Genomic DNA, 26,516 nt, shown 5'->3' with positions numbered 1-26,516 from the left:
CATCCATCATAGTTAGGTCCCTGAAGACATCAACAGATAGTCTCACACAGGGGGCAAGTGCTAGCTGAGATGTCATTATGAATATGAATGTGTTGAGAATGTGAATGACCACTACATAAAATGCAGTGCATGTGTGTGCCTCTGTGACAATGTCCATTTTTGTCTCTGTGTGTATGTCTGCAATTGTATGTGTCCGTGTATCTGAGTGTGTGTGTGCGTGTGTGTGTGTCTGTTCTGTGTGTAAAAATTTGTCTGTTTTACATATCTCTGTGATGTACATGTTTGCTTGTGTGAATATATGTATATGCCTTGCTGTACACATGTATGTATTTCTTTGTATGTTCATGTTCATGGAATTATCTATCATTTGGCTTTGTCTCTGTGTATATCTGAGTTTTCATATGTCTAAATATGTGTGTGTGTGTGTGTGTGTGTGTGTGTGTGTTTCTAATTATATTGAGTATAAATCAGGGAGGGTCTTCTAAAGGGACAAAGTCCCTGGTCTTTAGAAGGAGCAGTTAGAAGAGGCTGGTAAAGGAGAGGAGAAAAAGAGACTGACTCTAGAGCCCAGAGCAGCCAGAGTGAGCTGAGTGTGGCTAGAGGTGGCGCTGTTGGAGTGGGGACTGTAGCGAGCACAGCTTTGTAGAGAGTGACCTGCAGAACCCTTTATGAATGAGAGGCACTCTAGTCATGGTGGCTCACTCCTCCTGCCTTGCCCCTAACACTGGAAAATCCTATACAAACTGGGTCACTTTTCTCCAAACCAGCACTGGGTTACTCCTTGTACAGCATGTGTGTACTGACCTTGCTGCTTTAGTGTGCGCTGGGTGCTGCTCTTCCATGGCTTACCTGTCTCACATAAACTCTGCAGTCCCTGGAGAACTGAGAGGATTCACAGGACCCTGACTGAGAATGCCCTTGCTCTGGACATTCAGCAGTCCTTACAGGGTCAGTTCAAAAAGGGACAGAATGGAGTTCTGGGAGCATTCAAAGAGACCTGTGCATATTGCATTGCTGGGAGGCAGAGCCAGTGTTCTCTGGGTCATACCTGAGCAGATGACTCCAGCGTCCTCATGGTGTCCACAGTTATGGGAGAGCCAGCCTCGGTGGGAGCAGCTCCACAGATAGTACTCATGTCCTGTACAGGCCACATCATCCAGGACAATGGGCCCTGAGCCCTGTCCAAACCGGGCATTTCCAGGGGCAGACACGGCCCAGCCACAGCCCAACTGCCTGCACACCACGTTGGCATCATTGGTGTCCCAGCTGTCGTCACACACGGTGCCCCAGGAACCCTGGTAAAGGACCTCCACGCGACCCTGACACCTGTCTCCTCCATTCACCAGCCTCACAGCCAAAGCAGACTCTGTTCCTGGAAAGACATGGTGGATTCTCCTTTGTTGTTCCCATGGGGATGATGAAGCTTGTGTGACCAGGCAGCTCTCTCATGGGGTTTAATGCAGTATTAGGTGTGAGTTCCTCCCATTGCAGCTTCTCAAGTACCCTGTCTTAGAAAGACCTTCACCAGCAGGGCAATGGTGGCTCACGCCTTTAATCCCAGCATTTGGGAGGCATAGCCAGACGGATATCTGTGAGTTCGAGGCTAGCCTGGTCTACCAAGTGAGTTCCAGGAAAGGCAAAAAGCTACACAGAGAAACCCTGTCTCGAAAAACAAAAACAAAAACACAAAAAGAAAAAGAAAAAGAAAAAGAAAAAGAAAAAGAAAAAGAAAAAGAAAAAGAAAAAGAAAGACCTTCACCCTGTCACCCTGACTTCACATCCTCATGGAATGTTCACTACTTCTGTTCTAGACATTAAAGGTGTGTTTGTCACCAGAAGGGTTATGTGTCTGCAGTGTTGACATGGGTTGAATCTGCCCTTGATGGTGACCAGACACCTACTCCATCTTGTAACTAAGGCCTTGGAGTGCCATGCACTCTTCTGGATGACAACATCCACTGCAGAATGTGGGCTGTTTGCGGGAGACAGAGCAAGCAGAGCCCTCTGACTCCTAACACACAGACCGCACATGGGCACATGCAGCCCCACTCTAACACTCACCCACCAGCAATAAAGCCAATGAAGACCAGATTGCTCTATAACAGAACAAAGGGATAGAATGATGAGCTAGCTCTCTGGTTCTCCATGGGGCCCTGGCAAAGGCTCTCACCAACAGCTCACCCAGACAAAGTGGAGAGTGTATGTCAGAACTGCTTTCCAGACCCACTAGAACTGTATTAAACATGCGTAGAAGCTATTGTTCACCCACTGAGCTGGTCACATGACTGTCTCCATGACCTTACTTTCTCTGTACAATAACAGCACTCTAGCCAACCCCGGGCTTTGTCACTGCTGGTCACCAAGACTACTAATATGAACTTATCATCAATGTCAAGTTTTGGGTTTATTTAAGCCAATACGTTTAAACAAAACAGAGGTCCTCATGGTTTTGGCCCAGACAATGCCCCTAGCTTTATAGACAGGGCACCCCTTTGAAGGGCCTCAGAATGGGATTCCATAATATATCATCAGTCTCATTTTACCTCAGAAACCTCTATGGAAGCTTGTCTATTCTAGATTCCCTAACCCCAAAGTTTCTTTTGACATAATACTAAATTTAGGGACCATAGTTTTTTGAAACCCACCCTCATACTGACATACTCCTCACACAGAGAAATGGGCAGTGACAGGGGACCAAGTTGAGGAAAGCCCCCAAGATAAAGAGGAAAATCCACCCTCCCTAAGTTTTCCCAACACAGGTCTACCAACTCATCCTCTTAAGTTTCCCAAAACGTCACCACCATGAATGACACTGGCATTACAACCTACACAGAGAGATTTAAACAGCTTTTGTTACCTATTGGTGGATAAGGCTCTGAAGTGGTGGTAACCTCTGGGGTGGTGTAAGGCTCTGGAGTAGTCGACACTGCATGTCCATACATAGATGAGAGAGAAAAATGGAAAATATAAAGTTAAGTCGCCATTGAGAAAAACCAAGACATGCAAGTACAGTTAAATCTGCTGACAGAATGTGATTTGGGGTCTGTACTGGGCAAGGCTATGTCACTTTAGATGCATAAGCAATCTTTGTAGTCTTGGGTCCTATTTGTGTAGGAAATATTATTAACCTAAAGATCCTAATTCTACATTTGACTTGTGCTGGGATCTATAGATTTAATACAAAAATATTTCCCATACTTAAACAGTTAATTGTTCTTATCTAATTGCACTGGCTGATATGCCCAACATAATATTCAAGCAGAGGGCTGCAATGCCTGTTTGCCTGTTTTTTTGTGTGTATAGATATTTTTAAATTCAATATCCCTGATATTCAATAGGCTACACTGAAATTCAAGATACTCCTAACTCAGCTCCTGAGTACTAGATTTGTGTGTGAGTGTGTGTGTATGAGTGTGTGTGTGTGTGTGTGTGTGTGTGTGTGTGTGTGTGTGTGTGTGTGTATACCCTTACCAAGCTCATCACTTTTTACTTTAGTGGATTTGCTTCGAATATACCTTTTAAAATAAGAAATGAGCTTCAAACATAAATGTGTAAATTGTTTGAAGTGGGCGCTGTCTCTTGCTCAGGGCACCTTCAAATGAGTATGTGTCCTGCAGCTTAGAGTGGACATATCTGGAGATCAACCTATGGCTACCAAACACCCAGCTTCATTCTGAATAACCTTCATAATGTCTCTGCTATGAAGGAAGTTGATAAAAGCAAAAGGGAGGGAGATGAATTTACATCATTTCAGATAGGATAAACAAGAGTTGGGCATGGCAGCACACTCCTGGAATCCCAGAACTATGGAACTAGATGTAAGAGGATCAGGAGTTCAAGGGTAACCTTGTCTGCTCAGCAAGTCTGTGTAGACAAGCCTGGGCTACCTGGACCTTAAAATAAATAGATAGATAGATAGATAGATAGATAGATAGATAGATAGATAGATAGATAGATAGAGATAGATAGATAGATAGATAGATGAAATACATCATTTTTTCTGTTTTCTGAAGTCTTACCAAACTAGTGGCCCTATACCATTGATAATATTAAAGTCTTAGTATCTTGGACCAAGGAGGAGTTTTCTCAAAGTGTGTAGGAGGGCATGTTATGCTCACATATCATCTGCCAGAGCACTGGTCCCTGAGCCACTCTGGGTCTCCAAGTCAGAAACTCTTGAGGGAAGGATGTGAACCCCAAGAGTCACACCCAGACATTCTATTTGATTCTGACACACATTGAAATTCCAGGCAGAGGCAACATCCATGAAGAACGTGAGTGTATTACCACATGAGCCTTGATGCTCCAGCTGACAGAAGCTTCTGTTGTCATTGAAGGTCCCAATGGGACACAGATTGTTCACTGAAGCCTAGTATCATTCATATCTATTCAGTGAGGCAGTGGTTATTACAACATGTGTGACACTATAAAGTGATACAGGTCCATCTTTTCAAAGTACTTACCAGGTGTGGGATAGCTAGCTTGAGAAGCTGTAAGGGAATAAAAGCAAATTCAGACTGTATGTTTTACCCACAGTAATCCATGAAAACCCCTACTTGGGAAGCAGTAACCCTGACTCTTATGCATTGAACAACCAGGAACACCCAAGGTCAAGTTCACCACCCCCTGAACAGAAAGCTTCTTCACTCTGCTATGTGGGCTCCCCAAAGCCAAAAAATCTAACACTGAGGTTTCATTTTCACTGGTCAAAAGAGCAAAACAGTTTTTGTAATATCAATTGGCACTCTGTGTCCATAGCTTACTTCACAGATTACACATGGGGTGGATCAAAAAACTGAGGGAACCCCTGCTCTGCACTAAGCATGCAGACACTTCCCCTCCTGTCTTCATCCAGGAGCAGTGTGGTCCTGCAGTGACTTACACAGCCAAGACATTCTACTCGGTCTATGTCTGGGGATGACAAGGAGGGACAAAGGAGGGCATGTGGGGTCACACCCCAGGTTATATAAAGACTTGAGGATCAGAGGGTTTGGGTATAAGCAAGGGAGTTCTTAGAAAATACCTTCTATGGAGACTGAGAGATAACTGCTCGGCAATGTTGAGGACATGGTCAATAGTGTTGTGGTTTAGCTATGAGTAAATATGTGTGTGTGTGTGTGTGTGTGTGTGTGTGTGTGTGTGTATTATGGAAACAGCAGGGCCGATGAGGTCTGGCAGGAGGCATGAGATTTGGATGCTCTTACTTACAGCCTATGTCCTACTTGTTGAAATATATTCTTGTGAGCAGGGGACCCTGTTAGGCTCTTGATACATTTTCCAAGCTGGACACAAATTAGACAGGTGTGTTCCCTGCCCACCAGAGACGTCCAGCATAGTCAGGTCCCTGAAGACATCAACAGATAGTCTCACACAGGGGGCAAGTGCTAGCTGAGATGTCATTATGAATATGAATGTGTTGAGAATGTGAATGGCCACTACATAAAATGCAGTGCATGTGTGTGCCTCTGTGACAATGTCGATTTCTGTCTCTGTGGTTGTGTCTGGAATTGTATGTGTCCGTGTATCTGAGTGTATGTGTGTGTGTGTGTGTGTCTGTTCTGTGTGTAAAAATTTGTCTGTTTTACATCTCTCTGTGATGTGCATGTTTGCTTGTGTGAATATATGTATATGTCTTGTTGTATCCATGTATGTATTTCTCTGTATGTTCATGGAATTATCTATCATTTGGCTTTGTCTCTGTGTATATCTGAGTTTTCATATGTCTAAATATGTGTGTGTGTGTTTGTGTGTGTGTGTGTGTGTGTGTGTGTGTGTGTGTGTGTGTGTTTCTAATTATGTTGAGTATAAATCAGGGAGGGTCTTCTAAAGGGACAAAGTCCCTGGTCTTTAGAAAGAGCAGTTAGAAGAGGCTGGTAAAGGAGAGGAGAAAAAGAGACTGACTCTAGAGCCCAGAGCAGCCAGAGTGAGCTGAGTGGGGCTAGAGGTGGCGCTGTTGGAGTGGGGACTGTAGCGAGCACAGCTTTGTAGAGAGTGACCTGCAGAACCCTTTATGGAAGGAAAATGAATGAGAAGCACAGATCACAGCTGTAATTCCAGTACTGCGGGGTGGAGGCTAGAGAATTATTCCTTGAAGGCCAGCAGCTGTTGTTATAGAGATAGACATGCCTCCATGAGATAAGCAATGTAGAAAACAGCGAACAACATGGAGGAATTGAAATACGTGGAGATGTCAGCATGAGGGGCACACACACACACACACACACACACACACACACACACACACAAAATACACAGGAGGCAGCATGGGACTGTGAGGAGCCAGACTGCAGGCTTGGAGTTGGTACGATGGTGCAGCCTCAGGCTTTCCATGTTCAATAACATTCAGCAGTGAGGTTCTGTATTCCCAGTGGTCTGTTCACACAACCATTCATAGACAGGCCTTGTCAGTCTTGAATGTGCAGAAACCAAAGATGATTACATAGATAACATGTTTGGTGAAAACTCAGAAGAGTTGAGTGGCAGGAGTCTTCTCAGAACCATAGTGCTAACAGGAAAGCATGACTCAAAAAGTGAAAGGAGAGCAGGGCACTCCAAATCTAGGTGTTGAGCCTCACCCAAGCTAGATGTGGAATGCACATCTATGTGAAGTAGAAGGACAGATAGACCCAAAGCTCCCACTAGTTCACCAAGATCCCAAGATCCCAAGGAGCATTTTTAGAAACCTAGCCAAGGCTGATATTGAAAGGTTGGTGCTGGCTGAAGAATCCATGAATTATGCAATTGTTCATGGAGGTCTACCCTGGACTCCTCTGCCCAATTTGCATTTACTAACTGCAAATAAGAAACTTGTGACCCCCTCTGGGACAGAACACCAAAAGCTCTGCATTGTGATGTAGGTAATCAGTCAAAGGAACCCTCAGCAATGAGTTGTTGAAAACCTAAAGACCCACCTCACAGGACTAGGATTCTGTAGGCCTCTAGCAATGCTCCCTGCTCCCCTGTTCCAATCCTTCTTTCCAAGTGGAACATACCACTTGAGACCACCAAGCCACACCCACACCCTCAACATTCATTTATAACTTTCCCCTGTGGTCATTATTGGGTACTGAATCCAAATCTGTGAGAACCCTGAAATTAGTACAACCAGGAGAGAGGGAAGGAGATTCTGAAGCTTTCCCAAAAGAGTCTCCTACAGTGTTTCTGAGAAGAATGCTGGGAAATACGGCCTGAAAAGAAATGAGTTTGCTTTACTGCTCACACCTCCTGCCTTGCCCCTAACACTGGGAAAACCTATACAAACTGGGTCACTTTTCTCCAAACCAACACTGGGTTACTCCTTGTACAGCATGTGTGTGCTGACCCTGCTGCTTTAGTGTGCACTGGGTGCTGCTCTTCCATGGCTTACCTGTCTCACATAAACTCTGCAGTCCCTGGAGAACTGAGAGGATTCACAGGACCCTGACTGAGAATGCCCTTGCTCTGGACATTCAGCAGTCCTTACAGGGTCAGTTCAAAAAGGGACAGAATGGAGTTCTGGGAGCATTCAAAGAGACCTGTGCATATTGCATTGCTGGGAGGCAGAGCCAGTGTTCTCTGGGTCATACCTGAGCAGATGACTCCAGCGTCCTCATGGTGTCCACAGTTATGGGAGAGCCAGCCTCGGTGGGAGCAGCTCCACAGATAGTACTCATGTCCTGTACAGGCCACATCATCCAGGACAATGGGCCCTGAGCCCTGTCCAAACCAGGCATTTCCAGGGGCAGACATGGCCCAGCCACAGCCCAACTGCCTGCACACCACGTTGGCATCATTGGTGTCCCAGCTGTCGTCACACACGGTGCCCCAGGAACCCTGGTAAAGGACCTCCACGCGACCCTGACACCTGTCTCCTCCATTCACCAGCCTCACAGCCAAAGCAGACTCGGTTCCTGGAAAAAGATGGTAGATTCTCCTTTGTTGTTCCCATGGGGATGATGGAGCTTGTGTGACCAGGCAGTTCTCTAATGGGGTTTACCACAATATAGGATATGAGTTCCTCCAGTTGATGCTTCTCGGGTACGCTGTCTTAGAAAGACCTTCACCCTATCACCCTGACTTCACATCCTCATGGAATGTTCACTACTTCTGTTCTAGACATTAAAGGTGTGTTTGTCACCAAAAGGGCTATGTGTCTGCAGTGTTGACATGGGTTGAATCTGCCCTGGATGGTGACCAGACACCTACTCCATCTTGTAACTAAGGCCTTGGAGTGCCATGCACTCTCCTGGATGACAATATCCACTGCAGAATGTGGGCTGTTTCAGGGAGACAGAGCAAGCAGAGCCCTCTGACTCCTAACACACAGACCGCGCATGGGCACATGCAGTCCCACTCTAACACTTACCTGTGGGGCGTTTACCCACCAACCCCACAGCTCCCCAGAGTTTTCTTGAGTGTGAGCAGCAGGAAATATTAGATAAAAGGATTTATATTGCCGAGTTAAACAGATAGAAAATACAGGATAGCCTCAAGAGGGCCTGAAACCATTTCCAATGTGCCCTGACTGTCTCTCCCTCAGGGAGTTTATAGAGATGCCAAGGGGTGTGGCAAAAGACCTCCTCCCCCAGCACAGCCAAGTGAGGCCACCTCAGACACCTGCACTCAGGCCTGTGGTCCTATCATCCTCTATGCGGACCTGCCGGGTAAAGCCACGAGGAACCTGAAAACGAGCTCCCATACTCACCCACCAGCAATAAGGACAAAGAAGAGGAGGTTGCTCTATAACCAACCAAACAGATAGAATGACAAGCTCCCCTGGCATGGGGCCATGGGGCCCTGGCAAAGGCTCTCACCAACAGCTCACCCAGACAAAGTGGAGAGTGTATGTCAGAACTGCTTTCCAGACCCACTAGAACAGTATTAAACATGAGTAGAAGCTATTGTTCACCCACTGAGCTGGGTCACATGACTGTCTCCATGACCTTACTTTCTCTGTACAATAACAGCACTCTAGACAACCCCGGGGCCTTGTCACTGCTGGTCACCAAGACAGCTGAAGTGAACTTACCTCCAAAGTCAAGGTTTCCAGTACCCAACATGTTTAAACAAAACAAAGGTCCACATGGTTTTGGCCTGGACTAAGCCCCTAATCTCTAGACAGGGTACCTCTTGAAGGGCCTCAGAATGGGATCCCTTAATATATCATCAGTCTCATTTTGCCTCAGAAATTTTTCTGGAACTTTGTGTACTCTAGAACCTCTAACCCCAAAGTTTCTTCTGACATAACACTAAATTTAGGGACCATGGAATTTAGAACCCACCCCCTTGCTGACATACTCCACACAGAGAAATTGGCAGTCACAGGGTTCCCAGTGGAGGAAAGCCCCCAAGATCAGAAGGCAAATCTACCCTCTCTAAGATTTCACAACACATGTGCACCACCTCATTCCATTAAGTGTCTCAAAAAAGTCACCACCATGAATAACACTGGCATTACAACCTACAGAGAGAGATTTAAACAGCTTTTGTTACCTATTGGTGTATAAGGCTCTGGAGTAGTGGTAGCCTCTGGGGTGGTGTAAGACTCTGGAGTGGTCGGCACTGCAGGTCCATACATAGATGAGAGAGAAAAATGGAAAATATAAAGTTAAGTCTCCACTGAGAAAAACCAAGACATGCAAGTACAGTTCAATCTGCTGACAGAATGTGATTCCGGGTCTGTACTGGGCAAGGCTATGTGACGTTAGATGCATAAGAAATCTATGTAGTCTTGAGTTCTCCCATTATAAGAGGCTATTTGTGTAGAGAATGTTCTTATCCTACCGATCCTAATTCTACATTTGACCTGTGCTGGGCTCTATAGATTCAATACAAAATGTTTCCCATACTTACACAACTAATTAATTGTTCTTATCTAATTGTATTGACTGATATGCCCAACATAATATTCAAGCAGAAGGCAAAGAAGGCCTCTTTGCCTGTTTTTGATGTGAATATGCCTGATATGCACTAGGCTAGACTGAAATTCATAATCCTCCTAACTCGGCTCCTGAGTGCTAGAATTGTGTGTGTGAGTGTGTGTGTGTGTGTGTGTGTGTGTGTGTGTGTGTGTGTGTGTGAGTGAGTGTAGCCATACCTAGCTCACCATTTTTTACGTTGGTGAACTTGCTTCAAATATACCTCTTTAAAATAAGATATGAGCTTCAAACATATATGTGTAAGAAATGGGCCCTGCCTCTTGCTCAGGGAACCTTCAAACGCTGATGTGGTCCTACAGCTTAGAGTGGACATAACTGGAGATCAACCCATGGTTGCCAAACACCCAGCTTCATTCTGAATAACCTTCATAATGTCTCTGCTATGGAGGAAGTTGATAAAAGCAAATATTATGGAGATGAAGTTACATCATTTCAGATATGATAAACAAGAGTTGGGCATGGCAGCACACTCCTGGAATCCAAGAACTATGGAACTAGAGGTAAGAGGAACAGGAATTCAAGGGTAACCTTGTCTACTCAGCAAGTCTGTATAGATTAGCCTGGGCCTCAAAATAAATAAATAGATAGAAAGATAGTTAGTTAGATAGATACATAGATACATAGATAGATACATACATGATGGATGGATGGATGGATGGATGGATGGATGGATGGATGGATGGATGGATAGATACATACATACATACATACATACATACATACATACATACATACATAAAATATGTACTTTTTCTGTTTTCTGAAGTCTTAGCAAACTAGTGGCCCTATACCATTGATAATATTAAAGTCTTAGTATCTTGGACCAAGGAGGATTTTCTCAAAGCGTGGAGGAGGTCATGTTATGCTCACATATCATCTGCCAGAGCACTGGTCCCTGAGCCACTCTGGGTCTCCAAGTCAGAAACTCTTGAGGGAAGGATGTGAACCCCAAGACTCACACTCACACATTCTATTTGATTCTGACACACACTGAAATTCCAGGCAGGGGCAACATCCATGAAGACTGTGAGAATATTACCACATGAGCCTTGATGCTCCAGCTGACAGAAGCTTCTGTTGTCATTGAAGGTCCAGATGGGACACAGATTGTTCACTGAAGCCTAGTATCATTCATATCCATTCTGTGAGATTATTATGACATGGGGGGACAATGTAAACTGATACAGGTCCATTTATTCTAAGTACTTACCAGATGTGGGATAGCTTGCTTGAGAAGCTGTAAAGGAACAAAAGCAAATTCAGACTGTGTGTTTCACCCACAGGAATCCTGGAGAACCCCTCCCTGGGAAGCAGTAGCCCTGACTCTTATGCATTGGCCAACCAGAAGCACCCGAGGTCAAGTCACCAGCCCCTGAACAGAAAGCTTCTTCACTCTGCTATGTGGGCTCCCCAAAGCCAAAAATCTAGCATTGAGCTTCCATTTTCACTGGTCAAAAGAGCAAAACAGTCTTTGTGATATCAATCAGCACTCTGTATCCATGGCGTCCTTCACAGATTACGCAGGTGGTGGATCAAAAAACGGGGGGGAGAGCTGGAGAGATGGCTCAGAGGTTAAGAGCACTGACTGTTCTTCCAGAGGTCCTGAGTTCAATTCCCAGCAACCACATGGTGGCTCACAACCTCTTCTGGCCTGCAGGCAGAACATTGTATACATAATAAATAAATAAATCTTTTTTAAAAAGGGAGTTGGGGATTTAGCTCAGTGATAGAGTGCTTGCCTGGCAAGCGCAAGGCCCTGAGTTCAGGCCTCAGCTCTGGTGAAAAAATAAAAAATAAAAATAAAAAATTTTTTTAAAAAATGGGGGAACCCCTGCTCTGCACTAAGCATGCAGACACTTCCCCTCCTGTCTTCATCCCGGAGCAGTATGGTCCAGCAGTGACTTACACAGCTGAGATATTCTACTCGGTCTATGTCTGGGGATGACTGGAGGGACAAAGGAGGGCATGTGGGGTCACACCCCAGGTTATATAAAGACTTGAGGGTCAGACGGTTTGGGTATAAGCAAGGGAGTTCTTAGAACCAACCTTCTTTGGAGGCTGAGAGATAAATGCTCAGGAATGTTGAGGATATGGTCAATAGTGTTCCTGGTTTGGCTATGAGTACATATATGTGTGTATATGCATATATTATGGAAACAGCAATGTGGTGATATTATGTTCCCCAAAATATCCTGCACCCTAATAAACTTATCTGGGGTCAGAGAACAGAACAATCACTCGATACAGAGGCTAGAAAATGATGGCACACACATCTTTAATCCTAGCATTCCAAAGGTAGAGATCCATCCAGATCTTTGTGAGTTCAAAGCCACGCTGGAAACAGCTAGGCATGGTGACTCACACCTTTAATTCTAGGAAGTGATGACAGAAAGCAGAAAGGTATATAAGGTGTGAAAACCAGGAACTAGACTGGTTAAGCTTTAGGCTTTTGATCAGCACAGTTCAACTGAGATCCATTTGGATAAGGATTCAGAGGCTTCCAGTCTGAGGAAATAGAATCAGCTGAGGAACTGGCTATGTGAGGTGGCTGTGGTTTGTTCTGCTTCTCCGATCTTCCAGCATTCACCCCAATACCCAGCTCAAGGTTTGTCTTTATTAATAAGACCTTCTCACTCTTGGTGCTACACAGCAATGCTGCTCAGGTCTGGCAGGAGGCATGAGGTTGAGATGCTCACACTTACTCCTCTGTTCTGCTTGTTGAAATACAATCTTGTGAGGCAGGTACCCTGTTAGGCTCTTGGTACATTTACCAAGCTGGGCACAAATTATATATATGTGTTCACTGCCTACCAGAGACTTCCAGTATAGTTAAGCTGGAAATGTATCATCAATATTGATGAAGATATCAACAGACAGTCTCACACAGGGGGCAAGTGCTAGCTGAGGTGTCATTATGAATATGAATGTGTTGAGAATATGAATGATCACTGGATGACACACAGTATATGTGTGTGCCTCTGTGTCATTGTCCATTTCTGTCTCTGTGTGTATGTCTGGAATTGTATGTGTCAGTGTATCTGAGTGTGTGTGTGTGTGTCTGTTCTGTGTGTAAAAATATACCTCTGTGTCACATCTCTCTGTGAAGTGCATGTTTGCTTGTGAGAATACATGTATATGCCTTGCTGTATCCATGTATGTATTTCTCTGTATGTTTGTGTTCATGCAAATATCTATCATATGGCTTTTTCTCTGTGTATATCGGAGTTTGCGTATGTCTGAATGTGTGTGTGTGTGTGTGTGTGTGTGTGTTTCTAATTATGTTGAGTATAAATCAGGGAGGGTCTTCTAAAGGGACAATGTCCCTGGTCTTTAGAAGGAGCAGTTAGAAGAGGCTGGTAAAGGAGAGGAGAAAAAGAGACTGACTCTAGAGCCCAGAGCAGCCAGAGTGAGCTGAGTGGGGCTAGAGGTGGCGCTGTTGGAGTGGGGACTGTAGCGAGCACAGCTTTGTAGAGTGAGTGACCTGCAGAACCCTTTATGGAAGGAGAATGAATGAGAGGCACAGATCACAGCTGTAATTCCAGTACTGCGAGGTGGAGGCTAGAGAATTACTCCTTGAAGGCCAGCAGCCGTTGTTATAGAGATAGACATGCCTCCATGAGATAAGCAATGTAGAAAACAGCGAACAACATGGAGGAATTGAAATACATGGAGATGTCAGCATGAGGGGCACACACACACACACACACACACACACACACACAAAATACACAGGAGGCAGCATGGGACTGTGAGGAGCCAGACTGCAGGCTTGGAGTTGGTACGATGGTGCAGCCTCAGGCTTTCCATGTTCAATAACATTCAGCAGTGAGGTTCTGTATTCCCAGTGGTCTGTTCACACAACCATTCATAGACAGGCCTTGTCAGTCTTGAATGTGCAGAGACCAAAGATGATTACATAGATCACATGTTTGGTGAAAACTCAGAAGAGTTGAGTGGCAGGAGTCTTCTCAGAACCATAGTGCTAACAGGAAAGCATGACTCAAAAAGTGAAAGGAGAGCAGGGCACTCCAAATCTAGGTCACCCAAGCTAGATGTGGAATGCACATCTATGTGAAGTAGAAGGACAGATAGACCCAAAGCTCCCACTAGTTCACCAAGATCCCAAGATCCCAAGGAGCATTTTTAGAAACCTAGCCAAGGCTGATATTGAAAGGTTGGTGCTGGCTGAAGAATCCATGAATTATGCAATTGTTCATGGAGGTCTACCCTGGACTCCTCTGCCCAATTTGCATTTACTAACTGCAAATAAGAAACTTGTGACCCCCTCTGGGACAGAACACCAAAAGCTCTGCATTGTGATGTAGGTAATCAGTCAAAGGAACCCTCAGCAATGAGTTGTTGAAAACCTAAAGACCCACCTCACAGGACTAGGATTCTGTAGGCCTCTAGCAATGCTCCCTGCTCCCCTGTTCCAATCCTTCTTTCCAAGTGGAACATACCACTTGTGACCACCAAGCCACACCCACACCCTCAACATTCATTTATAACTTTCCCCTGTGGTCATTATTGGGTACTGAATCCAAATCTGTGAGAACCCTGAAATTAGTACAACCAGGAGAGAGGGAAGGAGATTCTGAAGCTTTCCCGAAAGAGTCTCCTACAGTGTTTCTGAGAAGAATGCTGGGAAATACGGCCTGAAAAGAAATGAGTTTGCTTTACTGCTCACACCTCCTGCCTTGCCCCTAACACTGGAAAATCCTATACAAACTGGGTCACTTTTCTCCAAACCAGCACTGGGTTACTCCTTGTACAGCATGTGTGTGCTGACCAGGTGCTTTAGTGTGGGCTGGTGCTGCTCTTCCATGGCTTACCTGTCTCACATAAACTCTGCAGTCCCTGGAGAACTGAGAGGATTCACAGGACCCTGACTGAGAATGCCCTTGCTCTGGACATTCAGCTGTCCTTACAGGGTCAGTTCAAAAAGGGACAGAATGGAGTTCTGGGAGCATTCAAAGAGACCTGTGCATATTGCATTGCTGGGAGGCAGAGCCAGTGTTCTCTGGGTCATACCTGAGCAGATGACTCCAGCGTCCTCATGGTGTCCACAGTTATGGGAGAGCCAGCCTCGGTGGGAGCAGCTCCACAGATAGTACTCATGTCCTGTACAGGCCACATCATCCAGGACAATGGGCCCTGAGCCCTGTCCAAACCGGGCATTTCCAGGGGCAGACACGGCCCAGCCACAGCCCAACTGCCTGCACACCACGTTGGCATCATTGGTGTCCCAGCTGTCGTCACACACGGTGCCCCAGGAACCCTGGTAAAGGACCTCCACGCGACCCTGACATCTGTCTCCTCCATTCACCAGCCTCACAGCCAAAGCAGACTCTGTTCCTGGAAAGACATGGTGGATTCTCCTTTGTTGTTCCCATGGGGATGATGGAGCTTGTGTGATCCAGGCAGCTCTCTCATGGGGTTTAATGTAGTATAGAGTGTGAGTTCCTCCCATTGCAGCTTCTTAGGTACCCTGTCTTAGGAAGACTTCACCCTGTCACTCTGACTTCACATCCTCATGGAATGTTCACTGCTTCTCTTCTAGGTATTAAAGGTGTATTTGTCACCAGGAGGGCTATGTGTCTGCAGTGTTGACATGGGTTGAATCTGCCCTGGGTGGTGGCCAGACACCTACTCCATTTTGTAACTAAGGCTTTGGAGTGCCATGCCTCTTCTGGATGACAACATCCACTGCAGAATGTGGGCTGTTTGCGGGAGACAGAGCAAGCAGAGCCCTCTGACTCCTAACACACAGACCGCACATGGGCACATACAGTCCCACCCTGCCCCTCACCCACCAGCAGTAAGGACAAGGAAGAGGAGGTTGCTCTACAACAGACCAAAGGGAGAGAAGGATGAGCTCCCTGGCAGAGGAGAAAGAAGTTCATGGGTCCCCGGCAAAGGATCTCATCAGCAGCTCACCAGCAAGGTGGAGAGTGTATGTCAGAACTGCTTTCCAGACCCATTAGAACAGTATTAAACATGAGTAGAAGCTATTGTTCACCCACTGAGCTGGTCACATGACTGTCTCCATGACCTTACTTTCTCTGTACAATAACGGCCCCCTAAAGTACTCTGGTTCTTGTCATGCTGGTCACCAAGACTGCTGAAGTCAACTTATCACCAAAGTCAAGGTTTCAAGGACCCAACATGTTTAAATAAGACAAATGTTTGCTCCAGTTTTAGCCTGGACTACTCCCCTAGCTCTCTAGCCAGGGCACCTCCTTGAAGGGCCTCAGAACGGGATCTCATAATATATCATAAGTCTCATTTTGCCTCAAAAACCTCTCTGGAAGCTTGTCTATTCTAGACCCCTAACCCCAAAGTTTCTTCTAACATAATACTAAATGTAGGGGCTATAGAATTTTGAAACACACTCTCATGCTGACATACTCCATACACAGAGAAATGGGCAGTGACCGCGATTCCAGTGGAGAATAGTCCCAAGGAAAGTCACCACCATGAATGGCACTGGCATTACAACCTACAGAGAGAGATTTAAACAGCTTTTGTTACCTATTGGCTCTGAAGTGGTGGAAGCCTCTGGGGTGGTATAAGACTCTGGAGTGGTCTGCACTGCATGTCCATCCATAGATGAGAGAGAGAAATGGAAAATATAAAGTTAAGTCTTCATTGAGAAAAACCAAGACATGCAAGTACAGTTAAATCTGCTGATGGCAGGTGATTCAGAGTCTGTACTGTGCAAGACTATGTGACTTTAAATGCATAGAAATCTATGGAATCTTGGGTTCTCCCATTACAAAAGGCTATTTGTGTAGAGAATGTTCTTAACCTACTCACTCTAATTCCACATTTGACTTGTGCTGAGCTCTAGGGAATTAATATAAAAATGTTTCCCATACATACACAACTAATTATTTGTTCTTATCTAATTGCATTGGCTGATATGCCCAATAAAACATTTACTAGTAGAGTATTGCAATGCCTGTTTGCCTGTTTTTGTATTTGAATATATTTTTTAAATTCAAAATCTATGTATATACCCTAGGCTAGCCTGAAACTCAAGATCCTCCAAATCAGTCTCTTAAGTCCTAGAATTGTGTGTGTGTGTGTGTGTGTGTGTGTGTGTGTGTGTGTGTGACTAGCTCACCATTTTTCTTTTTTCTTTTTTTTTTTTTTTTGGAGACAGGGTTTCTCTGTGTAGCTTTGCACCTTTCCTGGAACTCACTTGGTAGCCCAGGCTGGCCTCAAACTCACAAAGATCTCCTGGCTCTGCCTCCTGGGTGCTGGGATTAAAGGCGTGCATCACCAATGCCCGGCCTAGCTCACTGTTTTTTACTTTAGTTGGAATGTTTCTAATATGCCCCCTTTATATAAGATATGAGCTTCATACATATATGTATAAATTGTTTAAAGTGGGCCCTGGCTCTTGTTCAGGGTACCTTCAAACGGTGACGTGGTCCTGCCTCTTAGAGTGGACATATCTGGAGATCAACCCACAACTGCCAAACACCCAGCTTCATTCTGAGTAACCTTCATAATGTCTGTGCTGTGGAGGAAGTTGACCTCTTCCCACACACTTGGTCCTGATGCAAACAGCCCTAAGAAAGTCCTCTCTTACAGGGCGGTGCCAAAGGCTAGCCCAGTCATCTCTTGCCCTTCAATCTGACTGATACAGTTGCATCATAGTGCATATCAAGCCTAGAGGAGATGCTGCTACCTAAGAGTGTCCTGTAGGGTCCCCAAAACAGAAGAGAAAATAAAATTTCCTTATGGAGTTGTTACAAATAGGAAGAAGTGGAATCTTGGGAAAGAATATTGCTAAGTCAGAATAAAGCCATTCTCATCCTTGAGATAAGCTCACATGCCTAAGAAATAATGCCTGACCTATGGGTCATTTGATCCAAGAAATCCTGGGCTGGCCAGAGGCCTTGGAGTGAAGGCTGTTCTTGGTGATAACCTAGGATCAAAAAATCCCATGCAGAAAGGAAATGATTTCCCTTCCTAAGGCCTGAGCTGACAGAGTCTAAACTGTTGTGATATGCTACCAACATCTCTCACTGGAGGAAGTCAAAGAGGAAGAACAGAATCTGTGATGTCCCAGGGCAGAGAATCAGGACTTCCAGGAGCTTCCTATGACCACAGAGGGAGAGAAATTACAAGAGTGCTGGTTAAGCAGACTTCGTCTTCCTCTGCAGGCACCGAAGCCAGAGAGTCAGCTCTCTAGGCTGGCCAAGGTGCAGTGTGAAACGTGGGAACTCCAGGCTCTGAGAATGGTCAACAGACCCCTAGAAACAAGACCACCTAAGATCCCCTTGCAGATACCTCATCAGGATGATCCCCACCACCATCCCAGGGACATAATCCATGGCAAATATGTCCACATAGGCTTGAAGCCTTATTGAGAAATTTCCCCTGGTAGCCTAGGACCCACATTCTCAGCCGTTTGCCCATCTTCTGAATCAGAGGTGATCCTGTGGGTTATGGGGGCAATAAGGCCACAAACATACCACATAATACATGTTACCTTCTGTGGACACCATTGTAGTTTCTTCAGTTGGATAGGTAACATCTGTGGAAGGAGAAAGGAAGAAGTCATTGGATGCTGGTCCTCACTTGAATCTCAGAAGCTGAAGCTGACATCTCAAAGCTAAAGGCCTTCTGTCACTGAAATGCTGTACTTTTTCCTTGTAGAATCTGATATTGATCTTTCTGTTACTTTGCTGCTGAGATGTCACCATGAGCATCTTTTGTCCCTCACTCTCATTCAGCTCCTCTGCTTATATTCCATCCCACCCACTCCCAGTTCACTAGCAGCCCCAACCTAGACACAAGATAGGAAATAGCCAGATGACATTTGAATTCAATAGTCATTGGACTGTTTCTGTAGTTCAAACACAGCCTGTCATTATAAACATTTGCCATCACTAAAATATTACTGAGAAAGTGGCCCCAAACAGAAAGAGGGGACTTCCAGAGATTATTCCAGAATGGGTCCTTGCAGGTGCTGATACAGAATGGCCACAGCTGAGCTGCCAACAGACGACATCTACATCCTGGGTGTCCTAGCTGTCATCACACATGGTGCCCAGTAGCCTTGGAACAGGACCTCCACCTGGCCCTGAAACCAGTGAGCACCATTCACCAGAGGCAAACCTGCTTTGAAACAAGGGGAACTGCTCTCTGGGCATGCTGTGCCCTGTGCCATCACAACCTCGTGACCCTTCTTCTGACATCCAGTGCTGTATTATTTGTATTCCTCACCCTGGACCTTAAAAATGACCTTCTTCATAGTCTTCCCACTCTCCTAACATCACATTCCCTGAAAACTTCCAGACAAGGGACCCTTACAATCACCTCTTCAGTTCTAATTTAGTCCTAACAGTCCTAGTGCAGAACTCTAGACTCAACTTTCCATCAGCTTCCAGGATATCCATGTCTACCATCCAAACTCAGTCTCCCTCCTCCACCGGGATCCAGGATGCCACTCTGAGGCAACCTGTGCCAATGTGCTGAGAATATGAGCATCCAGTTTGATGTCTCCCTCTCCACCTCTCTACCCCGCACTCACCAAGGCTGTCACACAAAGCTAGATGTCCATCATCCTGAACCCCACCTGCTCTGGGACCTCTCCATTCATCTCTGCCCCTGCCCAGCTCTTATCTAATGCTTGCTGATCCATGTCCCATCCAGCCCTCCTGAGGGGCATGCTTCATGCCTATTATTGTCTTGAGGACTCTTCTGTGTCTCATGGTTGGTCCTTGAGTTTCGTCTTGACAAAGTACGTGTATATTTTAGTGACGTCTGTTCCCAAAGTGCTTGAGCATTTGCCAGGAATGATGGCAAACACCTTCAGTGCCTGTACTTGTGTAGCAGAACCAGGTATATTTCTGCAAGTTCGAGTTCAACGTGGTCTGCATAATAAGGTGCAGTTCATCCAGGGCTACTTGGTGAGAAACTGTCTCTCTCTCTCTCTCTCTCTCTCTCTCTCACACACACACACACACACACACACACACACACACACACGTTTCAGCATCCTCTTCATCCTCATCAGGATCAAGGATGCGATGGTACTCATCAACCAGAAGTCCTCCCTCTACAGCTCCAGCCTGCTTTCCCATTGTAACGTTGAGCATGACTGGGGAGTTTGCAGGCAGCATGTGTCTGCATGGTGTGGTGCCCCTAAGTCACTCACAGTGGTAATCTGGGCTACTTGTGGGAGGAAACAGACAGCAGGTGAGTGCTGGCAGGCCCCTCAGGAAGGAACTGTTTTAGCATCCTGACAGCAGGAGCTGGATCCTGGGTGCGGCTTTGCTGTGGCTACTCTGTGGTTATGAGTACTCTGTGGTATGACAGCAGTAGGCTCGAATGGATACAAGGTGGGGGGTCAGATATGTGCTGATGTTGGAGATCAAACAGGGATGGGGCGAGGATGGGCGAAGGACAACTGGGCATTCCAAGATATTCCCAAGAGTATTCTGAGCCTACATGAGTCCATCTTGCTGTCCTCTGCTGGTCACTCTGTGAATGTCCCCCTAGAGAACTGCCAGCCTCAATTTGGTCCTCACTGGAGGGTGATCAGAAAGTTTCCCCTGAGTCCCTGCCAGGACATAGCTGCATCTCTCAAGACATGTACTAAAAGGGGAGGAATTGGCTTTAGCATGCCAGGGTCACAGTGACACAGTCAGTTGTCCTCTATGGCCTCACCTATCAAACTCAGACTCAAAAGTCTGCACACTCTCTGCCCTGATTGGTCCAGAAAGGACTTCCATTAGATGAATATCATTGCGCCTTTGATCCTGATGAGGATGGAAAGGATGCTGAAACACCTGTGTGTTTGTGTGTCTGTGTGAGGGGGTGGGGAATCTCATCATGTAGCTCTGGCTGAACTAGAACTCTTTCTGTAGACAATATTAAACTTGAACCTTCAGGAAACTACTTTGTTCTGTCTCCCAAGTGCTAGTATTAAAGGTGTATGCCATTACTCCTCGAAAAAGCTGAAGCATTTGGGGCATGGAAGTAACTAAAATATGTATGTACTTTGTCAAGATGAAACTCAAGGACCAACCAGGGGACACACATGTGTCCTCAGGACATCAATGGATAAGCCCTAATTGGGGGGGGGGGTCTGATATAGTCTATCCTGGGTTCAAATTCCACCTTCCCATTTTTCAGTCACAAAATCTTAGACATGCAAGTAATGACAAATTATCTATGTCTTAGTTTTCCCATCTGCAAAATGGGATTAAAGATACCTCAAAATGTTGGGAAGGTTTCATGATAATAGCACATATTACCTATATCAGCTGAGAATTGATTATGTGCAACAATTTTAAGTTTTGAAAGATTTGTTTTATTTTTAATTACGTGCATGTGTCTGTGTGTGGGTATGTGCACATCAGTGCAGGTGCCCACAGAGGCCAGAAGAGAGTTTCAGAGCCACTGGAATTGGAGTTATAGGTGGTTACTGGCTGCTCAGTCTGTGTGCTTAAAACTAAGCGGGGGCAGTGGTGGCACAAAACTTTAATCCCAGCGTTTGGGAAGCAGAGGCTGGAGGATCTGGGCGTTCCAGGGCAGCCTTTTCAAAAAAATCAAAAAAGAAAAAAACCTAAACTTCAGTGCAGTGTGTGCTCCTAATGACTGAGCCCTCTCTCTGGCCTCTTCTTTAAATACTGATGCACCGGGCGTTGGTGGTGCATGCCTTTAATCCCAGAACTCAGGAGGCAGAGGCAGGTGGATCTCTGTGAGTTTGAGGCCAGCCTGGTCTCCAAAGCGAGTTCCAGGAAAGGCACAAAAGCTACACAGAGAAACCCTGTCTCGAAAAACTAAATAAATAAATAGGCAAATAAATAAATAAGCAAATAAATAAATACTGATGCATTCATTTCACACGTGAAAACGATTTGGCTGGGGATACCTAACAAGTTATCTAGCTTTGATGATACTATTTACCTTTGCAAAGATGGCTCAGACTGGACAGAGGAAGAAACAGTGACTGTTTCCACTAGCTTTTCTGACACTAGGCTGAAGTTCATTTCATCCATCAGTCACTGGAGGACAGAGGGAAGAAGGGAGGTGAGGGACAGAGGTTGGTGGAGTGTGCCTGGCACCTTGACACCCACGTCTCTCACCTCAACTCCATCCCTCACTTCTGTGCCCAAAGCTGCACCTGGATCCCACCAGGCAGCGGCAGCGGGGCTGCCCATCTGTCCTGTGAGCTCCATTCTCACCTTGGCACAGCTGAGGCATTTGAAGGAGTCTCAGTCGGGGATTTGATAAGATCGTGTTTGCTCATGGCCATGTCTGTGGGAAACTGTCTTGATGGATAATTGATGGGGAAGGCCAGCCCACTGTCCTGGGCAGGTGAGCCTGTGCTGTATAAAAATGTTAGCTAAGCATGAGCCAGAAAGCCAGCAAGCAGGGCTCCTGCATGGCCTCTGCATCAGTTCCTGCCTCCAGCTTCCTGCCTCCTGCCCCTGGGATGGCTTCACTGGATGATGGACTGTACCCTGTAAGCCAAATAAATCCTTCCCACTCCAAGTTTTTTATGGCCAGTGTTTTATGAGAGCAACAGAAAGCAAACTGGACCACCAGCCCACCAGTAGCCTAGAGCCAGAGACCAAGAGCAAAGAAGGACTTACCATTCATTGTTGGGTCTGGGTTCCACCAACCTTAAGAAAGACCAAACTCGGTTTAGAAAAGGATCCACTATTTAGAAATGGTCTCATATAGGTTACAAAATTAGCCTCAACAGCACTGTAGACTCCTGCTGGAGTAGGGGGGCATCTATGATTCTGTTGGCTATTTGCACTGCCAAAGATCTTGATCAAAATGATTTTTTTTGTAAAGGGAGATAAAAGCAAGTGGTATGGAGATGAAGTTACATCATTTCACGTATGATGAACAAGAGTTGGGCATGGCAGCACACTCCTGGAATCCAAGAACTCTGGAACTAGAGCTAAGAGGAGCAGGACTTTAAAGATGGGCTTCAAAGATAGATAGATAGATAGATAGATAGATAGATAGATAGATAGATAGATAGATAGATAGATAGAATGTACCTATTTTTCTTGTTTTGTGAAGTCTTAGCAAACTAATGGCCCCTTACCCTTGCTAATATTAAAGTCTGAATAGCTTTGGGCCAAGAAGGAGTTTTCTCAAAGTCTGGAGGGGGGCAAGTTATCCTCACATATCATCTGCCAAAGAACAGATCCCTGAGCCACTTGGGCCTCCAAGTCAGAATCTCTTGAGGGAAGGATGTGAATCCCAAGACTCACACTCATTCTATTTGATTCTAATTTGAAATTCGAGGCAGGGGCAACATCAATAAAGACTGTGACTGTATTACCACATTAGCTTTGATGCTCCAGCTGACAGAAGCTTCTGTTGTCATTTTTGTTTTAGGTGAGTGGTTTGAGACAGGGTTTCTCTGTGTAGTTTTGGAGCCTTTCCTGAAACTCACATTGTAGACCAGGCTGGCCTCAAACTCACAGAGATCAGCCTGGCTCTGCCTCCCGAGTGCTGGGACTAAAGGCATGCGCCATCGCCACCTGGCTCAGCTTCTGTTGTCATTGAAAGTCCAGATGGGACACAGATTATTCAGTGCAGCCTAGTGTCACTCATATCCATTTAGAGAAGCAGTGATTATTACGACATGGGGGACAGTATAAAGTGACACAGGTCCATCTTTTCAAAGTACTTACCAGATGTGGGATAGCTTGCTTGAGAAGCTGTAAAGGAACAAAAGCAAATTCAGACTGTGTGTTTCATTCACAGGAATCCTGGAAAACCCCTCCCTGGGAAGCAGTAGCCCTGACTCTTATGCATTGATAAACCAGGAACACCCGAGGTCAAGTTCACCATCCCCTAAACAGAAAGCTTCTTCACTCTGCTATGTGGGCTCCCCAAAGCCAAAAATCTAGCACTGAGGTTTCATTTTCACTGGTCAAAAGAGCAAAACAGTCTTTATACTATCAATCGGCACTCTGTGTCCATAGCTTCCTTCACAGATTACACATGGGGTGGATCAAAAAATGGGGGGACCCCTGCTCTGTACTAAGCATGCAGACACTTCCCCTCCTGTCTTCATCTAGGAGCAGTGTGGTCCAGCAGTGACTTACACAGCCGAGACATTCTACTCAGTCTATGTCTGGGGATGACAGGAGGGACAAAGGAGGGCATGTGGGGTCACACCCCAGGTTATATAAAGACTTGAGGATCAGAGGGTTTGGGTATAAGCAAGGGAGTTCTTAGAAAATACCTTCTATGGAGACTGAGAGATAACTGCTCGGCAATGTTGAGGACATGGTCAATAGTGTTCCTGGCTTAGCATATGAGTACATATATGTGTGTATATGCATATATCATGGAAATAGCAGGGCTGCTGGGGTCTGGCAGGAGGCTTGAGGTTGGGCTGCTTACACTTACAGCCTATGCCCTGCTTGTTGAAATACATCCTTGTGAGCCAGGCACCCTGTTATACTCTTGGTACATGTACCAAGCTGCGCACTAAGTGATAGAGGTGTGTTCCCTGACCTCCAGAGACTTCCAGCTTAGTTAGGCCTCTGACAATATCAACAGACAGTCTTGTACAGGGACAAATGCTTTTTGAGATGTGCTGGAAGAACATGAATGGCCACTGAATGACATACAGTGCGTGTGTGTGTGTGTGTGTGTGTGTGTGTGTGTGTGTGTGTGTGTTTCTAATTATGTTGAGTATAAATCAGGGTGGGTCTTCTAAAGGGACAAAGTCCCTGGTCTTTAGAAGGAGCAGTTAGAAGAGGCTGGTAAAGGAGAGGAGAAAAAGAGACTGACTCTAGAGCCCAGAGCAGCCAGAGTGAGCTGAGTGGGGCTAGAGGTGGCGCTGTTGGAGTGGGGACCTTAGCGAGCACAGCTTTGTAGAGTGAGTGACCTGCAGAACCCTTTATGATAGGAGAGTAAATGAAATCAGGAGGCATGCTGGGCATGGTGGATCACAGCTGTAATCCCAGTACTTGTGGGCTGGAGAATTACTCCTTGTAACCAGCAGCCATTGTTATAGAGATAGACATGTCTCTGTGAGAGAAGCAATGTAGAAAACAGCAAACAACACAGAGGAACTGAAATACAGGGGGATGTCAACATGAGGGGCAGAGGCACAAAGACATAGGAGACAGCATGGGACTGTGAGGAGACAAGCCAAAGGCTTGGATCCAGGATTGTGGTGGATCCTCAGGCCCTCCATGTTCAGTAGCATTCAACAGTGGGGTTCTATAATGCCCAGTTGTCTGTTCATACAGCAATGATGAAATTGAAAATGTGACATCTCAGGGCCCTTTTTGTCAGACTCAGAGCAGCCGCCCTGTCCCAGCCCCATTTGTAGTGCCTGGAAGCCCTGGGTCCGACTTCCCCTGCCTTTCCAAGGAGTAGGACCTAGCTGCAGTTACACTGTGGAGCAGCTAGGTACTAACAAGCAATGTGCCTGGAATGTGTTCCTAAGCAGCTCCCTCATTCCGTAAACCATTGGCTGTGAAGAAACGGGAACAAAGGAGGTGACATTAAAAAGGTTTTTGTTCATTTGTGGTTTTGTTTTTTAGCTAATTTTAGATTTGAAAGAACACAGCAAAAATCCCACAGAGTTCCCACAGGCCGCTTACTCTCTCCCTCTGGCCAATGACAGCACCTGCATCTCCCCAAGCATTTGTCAGAACTGACACCCTCATGCAGTGCCCTCCTACTGACTTCTGGCTGGCCTTATTTGGATTATTCCCAGGTCTCCTCTTCTGAGAGATATTCCGAGATCCATACTACCCTAAAGAAGTCACATTAGCACACAATGTTAGAGAACTGTCTAGAATAGGACACTGACTGTCCTGCAGCTTATGTGATAGCCCCCTACCTGGATGACTTCATTCCTTGACAACCCTTTGTAGAACAGAGAACATCGCCCCATTTGCGAATGAGTAAACTGAGGTCTATGGCAGGAGTTAGGCTGTGGCACCATTGCTGGCCCAACAGTGTTCTTGGCTCGGCCACTGAGCAGCAGAGGTACCACAGGCTCTCCCCTGCCCAGCATGAGCCGTGCAGCTGACTTTGTACAAAGACAGCACTGAGATCGCCCATGCAGCAGATGTGTCCCCTTCTGCTCCCTGCATGGGGGAAACCATGGCTTAACCCACCATAACTGCTACTTCACTGCCAACAGACCCTACCCTGGGTTCAAATTCTGGCTCAGTTACCACATAGCCGATCTCCTGGGCCTTAGAGTGCCCCAGCTGAACTATGGAGATGATGAAGCCTACCTTTGGGGTGTCTATCACCAAGCCTGAACTGGAGAAGCTCTGCTTGTGTTCCTTTGTGGATAGGACAAGGCAATTGATTATCTGCCCTCCAGGACTGTGGTGATTCCAGGTCCCTGGAGCAAGTCTGTCATCCTGAAAGCTGTCCCTGCCTCCATTTCACACTCTCCAAGAAGACAGCCTGTCTAGTCCTGGGCTGCCTCAGTCTAGAACACCTTGGTCAGCAATGCAAGCCTGAGGATTTGGTCTTGGGATGATGTTCTCATGAAAGCCATCCCCCACCGAGTCTTTGTCTTCAGCCGGCCCTCACCCAGCCTGGAGAGAGTGATTGTTATGGAATTCA

At 45.9% G+C, this 26,516-nt stretch overlaps 1 protein-coding gene across 1 annotated transcript in view; it reads right to left on the bottom strand.

The window, feature by feature from the left end:
• Positions 1 to 22,120, bottom strand: part of Dmbt1 (deleted in malignant brain tumors 1) — a 58,378-nt gene extending 36,258 nt beyond the window's left edge. The window contains 8 exon segments of the mRNA XM_036177536.1: positions 1,049 to 1,372; positions 4,464 to 4,490; positions 7,566 to 7,889; positions 11,128 to 11,154; positions 14,949 to 15,272; positions 18,964 to 18,981; positions 18,984 to 19,014; positions 22,028 to 22,120. Coding sequence (XP_036033429.1) covers positions 1,049 to 1,372; positions 4,464 to 4,490; positions 7,566 to 7,889; positions 11,128 to 11,154; positions 14,949 to 15,272; positions 18,964 to 18,981; positions 18,984 to 19,014; positions 22,028 to 22,120 — 1,168 coding nt within the window.
• Between the last annotated feature and the right edge of the window lie 4,396 nt (positions 22,121 to 26,516).

This window comes from Onychomys torridus, chromosome 1, assembly GCF_903995425.1.
Source record: "Onychomys torridus chromosome 1, mOncTor1.1, whole genome shotgun sequence".
Taxonomy (NCBI): Eukaryota; Metazoa; Chordata; class Mammalia; order Rodentia; family Cricetidae; genus Onychomys; species Onychomys torridus.
Note: the sequence above shows the minus strand (reverse complement) of the source record. Positions and strands in the feature narration are given on the sequence as shown.